This window comes from Colletotrichum chrysophilum, assembly GCF_026319265.1.
Source record: "Colletotrichum chrysophilum strain AFK26 chromosome Unknown scaffold_375, whole genome shotgun sequence".
NCBI lineage: Eukaryota > Fungi > Ascomycota > Sordariomycetes > Glomerellales > Glomerellaceae > Colletotrichum > Colletotrichum chrysophilum.
Genome location: NW_026517662.1, coordinates 3,825 through 13,068, shown reverse-complemented (window position 1 = coordinate 13,068; position 9,244 = coordinate 3,825). Strand labels below are relative to the sequence as shown.

The window sequence follows — 9,244 nt, the reverse complement described above, 5'->3', positions numbered from 1 at the left end:
GGCCAACGGGCGGGGGCGGAGGGGGGGGGCGGGGGGGCCGCGCTATGCCCTTCGCGGTCGCCTGGGACGCTGCTGCACCGCAAATGCGCCCCCTTCGCCTCCAAGTTCTCTGCCAGTCTTGCACCACGCATCCCGCCCGCGTTGTCGGGTTCTCACTCTTCCATATCCTCAACTCATCTCGTCTCCCTCTTTCGTCATCTCGCATCCCGGGGTTGGGTGAGGGGCAATGGCAGACTGACAAGATAGACAAGGTCTCTATCGCAGCACTCGGTTGCTCGGCCTCCACCCTGGTCTGAGCGAGGCGCATCATGAAGCAAGCATGAGTAGTAGGTAGGAGGCAATCTGCAAGGCTGCTCCATGCCTCTTTTTCGGCTCGACTCCCGATCACCACGCACTCGCTGCACGAAAGTTCTGCAGAAGAATGCGCAGAATCTGAGAAGAAATGGGACGGCCACCGCACACCACCACCACCACCGCCGCCACTCATCCGAACCCCCTTGGTCCCTGGGCCAATTCTCGAGTCCAGCCGACATGAGACAAACTCTGCGTGTGAGGCCAGTTGGGACGGACACTTTGGGCATGTCGCGACCTGAGCCTGCGCCTGAGCCTGGCCATGAGCCGCCGCGCCTGGTGCTGCTTGGTCCGTGACGTTCATGCCGCCGCACCATGTCGTCCGTCCAATGCTGCAGTATGATCGCCGTCTGGGTTGGCTTCCTCTCTCTTCACCGTTGCTTGGGGCTCCTCCGCGAGCCATGGCTCTCCCAACCCATGGACAGACTCTGACCACCCATGTTCGCATCATCCCATGCGCGTTTACTGGATGGGCCCAGCGCATGCGACTCGGTGGACTGGAGCATCTCATCCCATGAGATGGATCGTTGACGAGGGGGCTGCCCGTCAAGGAGTGTCATCGTCGCAGACCTCCTCGACGTCTCGTCTGCGACACCCCTTCTCGAAGCCCCCAGTCCCAGGCCCATGGCGCCTGCGGTTCAGTCTGTGTCCATCACGGGAAACAATCTCGTCTGACATCGTCCACACCTCACCATCTATATAATCCCATCTGCCCATCCCGTCTGTCAGTCGTTTCTTCTTTCCCTCCTCATCCTGCAAACCAAGCATTCGCCCTACTCTACTCTTCCAATCTTTCAGTTCTGTGAACTTTTTTTACGTTCTCGACACTCTTTCTTGTCTGACAATCCAACTACAAACCGCTAGCCGGTCCTTTCCAATCTTTTTTCTACTAAAAAGTAACTTCTAAAGCTATCTTCGATTCTTTCGATCATCCGGTCTTCCGTTGTCCAAACACTCAAAACCAACACAAACACAAACTCAAAATGTCTTACTCCAGCAAGACCCTCCTCATCTCCGCCCTCCTGGCGGTCGCCGAGGCCCGCTTCGGCCAGGAACAGACCCCCGTCTCCGCCGTCTCCTCCCTCCAGAACGTCGGCAACCCGGGCGAGGCCGCCACCCTCGCCGGCGGCATCCCCGGCGTGCTCCTCGCCGCCGCCAACCCCTGCGACAAGCTCACCCTCGCCGACAAGATCGTCACGCAGCTCGGCGACAGCGCCGAGGTCCTCGACGCCGCCAAGGGCCTCGTCGCCGCCGAGCAGAACTTCAACCCCTTCGTCGTCAGCGTGCCCAACATCTGCGGCGACGCCTCGCTGCCTGCGACCGAGGCCCTCCGCGGCATCGTGCCCCTCGTCGACCCGGCCGTTACCGGCTCGGACACCGAGAACGCCAACTCGGCTACTTCCAAGACTACGCCGTTTGACGCTACGGGTCTGTCTGTTGCGGATGTGATGAAGGCGCAGGGCTTCTCGAACTTTACGACTGCGGGCGCTGCTGGTGGTAATGCCGGTGCTGGTAACAACAACGCCAACAACGGCAATGCCAACAACAACAACAACAACAACAACAACCAGAACAACAACAATGCCAACACCGGAAACAACAACGCCAACACTGGCAACAACAACGCAAACACTGGCAACACCAACGACAACGTTGACTGCGGAAACACAGGCAACGCTAACACCGGAAACACCGCCAACACCGGCAACGCCAGCAACAACACCGCGAACGCCGGCAACAACAACGCCAACACCGGCAACACTGGTAACAACGGCAACGCCAACACCGGAGGAGCCGCCACCGGCGCCGCGGACTTTGGCAAGTGCACGCCCACCATGGACTTCCAGCTCGGCCGCGCCGGCCGCAAGGCCACCGAGGGCACCTTCCTGCCCACCGACCCCCTCGTCGCCCAGGGCCAGCAGGACGCCCTCAACCCCAACATCATCACCAACCGAATCTGCGACCAGCTCATCAACGTCTGCGAGGCCAACGACGCGGCCCACCAGCAGTGCCTCGACGCCAAGGCGCAGATCCTGGCTTCGGGCGACAAGAGCGAGGCTGTTGCGACTACCTTCAACGGCCTCCTCGGCTTCTAAGCGATGTGTCTCATGATGTTGTCACAAAAGATGGAATCTGTCAGGGTTCGCGTCTAGAGGGGTGGTGGTTTCTTTGTTTTCCTATTGTTTCTATTATTCCCATGGTGTTTTATGAATGACTCCTGGAGCATGGCATGGATTTTGTATCATTATCTATCTGATCTGGCGAGACGAGAAAACGGCTAAGACGAAGGAGCTTGGTTCATCCTTTTTTTGGGCTGGGCTTTGGGTGTCTTTTGGCGACGGGTAGCTGGGTGTTCTTGAGTAGGGTGTTTGAATCAATTGGTTTGCCCCGGAATCTTTTCCGAGTCTTTTGTGAATTTGCCTGTGAAGTGATATGAATCTGATGCTTGATCGTGAGGATGACTGGTTGGGAGTCGTCGCGGTTCGCTTCCTCGGCTCAGGGGTCGGCCTGTTTCAAGTCGGCTTCAGAGCTTCGCGACGGGGGGCTTTCCGGGTAAACGGCGCGGTTGAAGGCTTCAATCGGACTTGGTCGGCGATAAGAGATACCATCAATTGGAGTTATCAGAGTCGGAGTTGGTCAAGCACATTCATCATCCAACATCAACGACAGGACTGAAGTCGGTCGTCGGTGAGGCTCGGTCAACACCCACCCGCGCCATCGGTGAAGACAATAAACAAACTTTCAGCGGGGCGCCCGCCAAGCGAGATGAAAGAGACCCGGCTTTTAGCAGACGGCGTCCCCTTCTCAGCGCACGTGTAATTTGTTTGGACGAATGACTCGGGAGGGTCTGTCTATTGTGGCACCCTGATGACCCCTGCGAAGGCTTTGTCTCTCACCGACAATTTGTGAGGTTAAAGCGCTATGTGGGAGGAAAAACGGTAGAAAAACAAAGGCAGAGGAGGGATGCACCAGTGACCGGTCTGTTGTAGAAGACGTCCGCTTTTCTTTTTGCGGCAGCGGCAGAACGAGAGAACTTGACGCGCGGATCTGCGAGATCTCTCTTGTTGCTTGGCTAGATCGCAACGCGCTTGGCGGCGTCAAAAGTCTAAAATTGCCGGCTGGGCGGACGTAGGGCTGGACCAGGGTCTCACTCCCACCCTCACCATGACGAATCCGTCGCGACACCCACATGGCGACGACAAACGCAACTCAGATGAAGCTCACGATGTGCCGACACTTCGAAGCCCCCCAAGAAGCGGCAGCGGCGGCATCCGCTCCTTCCTCCCGCCGCTGAACTTCATCACGCTGCACTACGCCTACTTCATCGGCACCTCCCTCCTCGCCTCGGCCGTCTTCTACGCCTCCTCGAACCCGCGCGGGAGCATCAGCTATGTCGACGCGCTGTTCCTCGTCGTCTCCGCCATCACGGAGGCCGGGCTGAATACAGTCAACCTCAGCCAGATGACCGTCTGGCAGCAGGTCATGCTGTGGCTGCTCATCGTCGTCGGGAGTACGATATGGGTGTCCATCTGGACGGTGCTCGCGCGCAAGCACGTCTTTGAGAAGCGGTTCCGCGAGATTGTTGAGGCGGAGAGGGAGAGGGACCAGATGAGGGAGGGAGAGGGCTGTTTGCCCATCGCTCATGGGTCGGGGAAGAAAGTGGCCGAGGCGAGCGGTGCTGGTGTTGTGGGTGACGGGGTGTCGACGCGTGTTCGCGCTGTGGAGAACCATGTTAGCTGGGAGGCTGAGAACATCACCCGCCGCTCGACGGCTTCTGTCTCGAGCAAGACGAAGCCCTCGCGGCCCTGGCTCTCCATCTTGAGCGCGTCCAAGGAAGGCCGCAACGCGCAGTTCCACTCCCTCACCGCCGCTGAGCGATCCCGCCTCGGCGGCCACGAGTACCGCGCGCTCCGCCTGCTTTCTGTGGTCGTCCCGCTGTATTCCATCCTCTGGCAGGTCCTCGGGGCCGTGGCGCTAGGCGCGTGGATTGCGAAGAATATGCCGACGACGGCGACGTCGAACGGCGCGAATCCGTGGTGGGCGGGGATTTTCTTCGCGATTTCGGCGTTTAATAACTCGGGCATGTCGTTGCTGGATGCGAATGTCGTGCCGTTCCAGCAGGCGTATTTTGTGCTTATTACGATGGGATTGCTTATCTTGGCGGGTAATACGGCGTATCCCCTGTTTTTGAGGTTGATTTTCTGGGCGGCTTTGAAGATGCTGAGACTTACGACGGCAGAGGGTAGTTGTGTGGAGTTGAAGAGTACGCTGGAGTTCATCTTGAAGTACCCGAGGAGGGTGTACACGAACTTGTTTCCTTCAAGGCCGACGTGGTGGCTCTTCTTCATGGTTGTGCTGATCAATGGTATTGATTGGGTTGCGTTCGAGGTGCTGAACATCGGCAACCCTGTCATTGAGGCCATTCCGGTGGGCGCGAGGGTCTTGGATGGCTTGTTCCAGGCACTCGGTAAGCTATCTCCAACTCAAACTTCTTCAGATCTAGACTGACACATCTCAGCTGTTCGCTCCGGCGGCTTCTACCTCATCCCAATCTCCTCCGCCTACCCCGGCCTCCAGGTCCTATACGTCATCATGATGTACATCTCCGTCTACCCCGTCGTAATAACCATGCGCCACTCCAACGTCTACGAAGAACGCTCCCTCGGGATCTACGCCGACGACGAGGAGCAGCACTCCAACCCCTTTCTCCCATCCGAGAAGAAGCACCACACCACCGGCAGCAACGTCGTCGCCGACTTCTTCCGCCAAAACCTCAGCTTCGCCGGCGTCGGCGCCGCACGCCCCGCCGCCGGCCCCCACGGGTACGAGTCCCGGACGAGCTTCGTCAGCCAGCAGATCCGCGGGCAGCTCGCGCACGACCTCTGGCTTCTGACGCTCGCGGTGCTGCTGATTGTGATCATCGAGACGTCGCACTTTCTGGAGGACCCGGTGCACTTTTCGGTGTTTAATGTTGTGTTTGAGGTTGTCTCGGCGTATGGGTGTGTGGGGATATCGGTTGGGTTGCCGAATGATGCGATGAGCTTTGCGGGCGGGTGGCATGCGGGGAGTAAGCTGGTGTTGTGTCTGGTTATGTTGAGGGGACGGCATAGGGGGTTGCCGGTGGCGTTGGATCGCGCGGTGAGGTTGCCTGGGCAGAGGTTGTTGGAGGATGAGGAGGAGGATTGGAGGATGAGGAGGGCGAGGAGTCGGGGCGCTGATAATATGTTCACTTGACTTGTTTTATGGTTCTCAAAAGCCACGCCATAAGCTAGGTCCTCCGCAGCACAAGGTCGACATGATTGATGGTGATAAATAATGTGGAATCAAAAGAGAGTTTTGACGTACGTCATCAAGATTCAAGTCCGTGTGAAAGGATGCAAAATATGCCCCTCGAGGGGATGCGGTCTATCTCTATCAAAGTGGACCAGAACCCAAAGCAGGCTTAAAGATGGATATGCCATAAACCTGAACATGAAACTGCTGTTGGCATTTCTTTGACTTCGCCGAGGCCTTTGATAACGTCCGCGATGCTATTCAGTCCAGACAGAAACGCCGTGTTCATATGTATTGAGTACATGGTCCACAGGAACAACTGCCGTGGAGGGATGAGGTGTATCACTGTTGTCCGGCAAGAACTTCAAGAAATCGAATTCACCAGTATCCTCCAGGAGCGAAAAGTCCGGTGACCAAAAATTAGTATTGGCGGGACTTTCCAATACTTCCGAAGTCGGTTGAACGCTGTGTTCGGAAGCGTCTTGTAGTGCCACACCGTTGAGAGATTCCGATCCTGTATCTGGAACGTTGCATGTGTGCAACGATGCTGACGGAAGGTTGGAGGTTCGACAAAGGCTTGAATCAACGCTCTGATGCGACCCTACGCTGCTTTGCTGTGTGCCGAACACTTTACGATCTGCGATCATAGCAGCAGAAGATCGCGAGGGAGGCCATGGAATGTCAGACCCAAGGGTTGTGTGTGGCACGCTGTTGATGCAAATGCGGCGCTGCAAACTATTGACGTCCGACAAATGCGATATAGGTGGATACGAGAAGCCCATGTCAGGTTGTTCTCTTAAGCAAGCTTCAAGTGCACGTGACCGCTGGGTCAACGGAGCATAATCAGGCGATGGCATATTACTGTCGGAGCTGGAGGGTGGGTCGGGAGACTCGATGTAATCCTGGAGCGTCTCTTCGAAGCTCTTCTTGATGATGGCGTCAAGATCTTGTCGCGAGATACTGGGTAGACTCTCTTTGAGTGAAGATACTAGACGAGGTCTCAAGCGTGAAAATATCATGCGCACCTCATCAGACGCTGTTGATGTTGTCTGCTCAGCATCTGATCGTATTAGCGAGGGTTACTTTGTGTAGGCTGTACTTGTCTTACATGGAGATGAGGGCCTTTCCACATTAGGGAATAATACATCGTACATTGCAAACCATTGCTGTCGAGGCTTCAACTCTTTCACTCTTCGGGTTCGTCCACGAAGCGAGTCCATTTTGTTTTCATCGATGTAACGGGGATCGGTGGTTTTTCGTGACTGGCAGCTTCGTTCTCGTACATGTTCGTCGCGCTTCTCTCTTGTCTCGAACGGATGGCTGCATGTTGGACAACAGAATCGCAGATGACTTCTTGAGATATGCTCTCTATACAGGTTAGCTCGAGCCAGACGGAAGGAGGCATCGACATCATCGTGCAATCTTACTTGACGCGGGGGATGGAACTGAAACCATTTCCTCTGCAGGCACGTGGGAGATCCTTTTCCCAAGGCAAGCACTTAACGAATGGGCAAGAAAACTTCCTGACACAGCCGTCTACTATTCTCCTCTTATCTGATGTCATGTCTGCATCGCTGTCGTGCCGCCGCTTCTCGAGGACAGTACCGTCTGTACAAAGCTGGGGTGTTGGCTGTTGTTCTGAGGCCCTCCTCTGACGCCCATTCAGATGGACTGCCATCTCCGTAGGGACTAGTGCCGTGTGTGTTGAGCCCACAGGTCACGGGACCAGGCGTTCTATCGACGAGTGGAAGGAAAGATGTAGTTACAGCGGGAAGATATGCTACTGATAGAACGAAAGGAGGAGACCGTGAATAAGAGGTAAATTGTGGGTGGTATCAAAAGAGCCGGAAGCCAGAGTCCAGACCAGGCTTGCACACTGAGAGAAAGGATGAAAAAACAAGGAAACAGATTCAGGCTGGAAGAGGGGGAAGGGGTGTGTTGGCAATGCTGGCTCAGCTGGTTGTGTGAGCTGATGCAAGACAGGGTTAAGTGCATGTGACCAGGAGGTGATGGGATGTGACCCGCGTCAACTCCTGAGTGCCTCCCGTCCCCCCCCCCTCCCCCCCCTCCAGAGTATGCAAGCCGAGGAAGAGCATAGAACCCAGAAGAAAGTCGAGTCTGATCGGGCTTGGAGACGTGTCCCTTTTCTCGTTCCCCTTTCCACTGGCTCTCCCCTCGGCTCTTCTTTCCTCCTGGCTCGCCAAGCAACCCGACTGCCGAAAGTCCTCCTGGGCCTCGCAGTGGTTGTGTGGCTCAACTGTTCTTCATTGGCTTGGTCCAGCGAGCCTGCCAGCAAACGCGGAAGAGGAGGGGAGCTTGGCGTCATCTCCCCTGTTCGGTTTCTCCCACAGCCCATCGCAGCTGAGCCACCACATGAGGTAATCCAGGGCATTTACCGTGCCCAAACCAAGAGACAGAAAGCCGGCGAGTTCGTGAGCTGCGCAGAAAATGGACGATTAATTCTAGTCGCCAAAATCTGCTGGAGGTGGTGAGGACTAAGAAGCCGGAACACAGGAGACGGTCTGGCGTTCCAGCATCTTAGTGTCCAAGACCGACCTGCTTCCTGTGCTATTCGGTTATCCCCTGCCGTCTAAAGCTGTCTTTTGATTTTAGATGATTGCAAGGACACAAGAGAGTGTCTTCTTTGGATGTTGGCCACGTTCGGGGGGCCGGGGGTCACCGCTCGCTGTAGAGTGTCCGCTATGTTCGGAGCTGGCCGTGTTTGTCGATCGGGACTGCTAGGAGTCTCGGGGCCTGTGATCATATCCAATCGCCGGTACAACTGACTGCTAGTTCCAAACACACCGGTGAGCTGGCGAGCAACAATACGAAGGGGGGCACCGCACCGTACGTATTCAGAGAGCTCCTTCCCGGGTAGAGTTGCTGATGAAGCGCCCCCGGCGAATGGTGAATGACGTCGGTACCTACTGTTCAACAGCATGGCCACAGATGTATCCATCCAACTGTCCATCCATCCGACAGCATTGCACACGCCGTCCTTACGCAACTCATCTCCCAATTTCCACTCACCGCACCTTTCCTGCCTTCCTTCTCCATCAACACATACGACTGTCGGACAGAAACCGCCAACACAACCGGCAACAACCTCGCCATCCACAGCCCCGCGATCATCCTTTCCATCGTCCACCTCGCCCTCTTCAGACTCTCCTTTGTAACATCATCGTCGCCGGCGGTCTCGTAGTCGACAATCCCGCGGGGTCGAGCCTCCTCACCGCCATCGGCAAGCCTCCCATCACCATCCTGCCCACCGCCGTCCTAGCCATCATTATCCTATCTACCGGCGCCCTATCCATCGGCGCCCTATCCATCGCCGTCGTACCCATCGCCGTCGTACCCATTGCCATCGTGCCCATCGCCATCGTATCCATCGCCAGCTGGTCCATCGTCAGCCTGTTCCTCACCAATTCATTCACCGCCAACCTAAACTTTCGTAAACTCCTGGCTTCAAGGGAGTAAGCACCGAACAACCAGTACCGCCGGCATTCAGTGCAGGTAAACAAATAGAACGGAATCAATAGTAAGTGAGATTCTTACCACTAGTTATACCGTACCCCCGACCTACTTCTTGTGTCCTCGGCGCGATGGATGATTGAAGGGT

General features: G+C 56.3%; 2 protein-coding genes across 2 annotated transcripts; both read left to right on the top strand.

The window, feature by feature from the left end:
• Positions 1-1,334: 1,334 nt before the first annotated feature.
• COL26b_014415 (uncharacterized protein) lies at positions 1,335-2,447 on the top strand (the record flags this gene model as incomplete). Its single annotated transcript, XM_053186986.1, has 1 exon — positions 1,335-2,447. The coding sequence occupies one exon, from the start codon at positions 1,335-1,337 to the stop codon at positions 2,445-2,447; it is 1,113 nt and encodes a 370-aa protein (XP_053029070.1).
• Positions 2,448-3,516: 1,069 nt separating this feature from the next.
• On the top strand, positions 3,517-5,351 carry COL26b_014414 (uncharacterized protein; the record flags this gene model as incomplete). The annotated part of the gene is made up of 2 exons (XM_053186985.1): positions 3,517-4,819; positions 4,871-5,351. Coding segments are annotated over 2 exons (1,784 nt in total), but the record flags the coding sequence as incomplete, so codon positions are not given.
• Between the last annotated feature and the right edge of the window lie 3,893 nt (positions 5,352-9,244).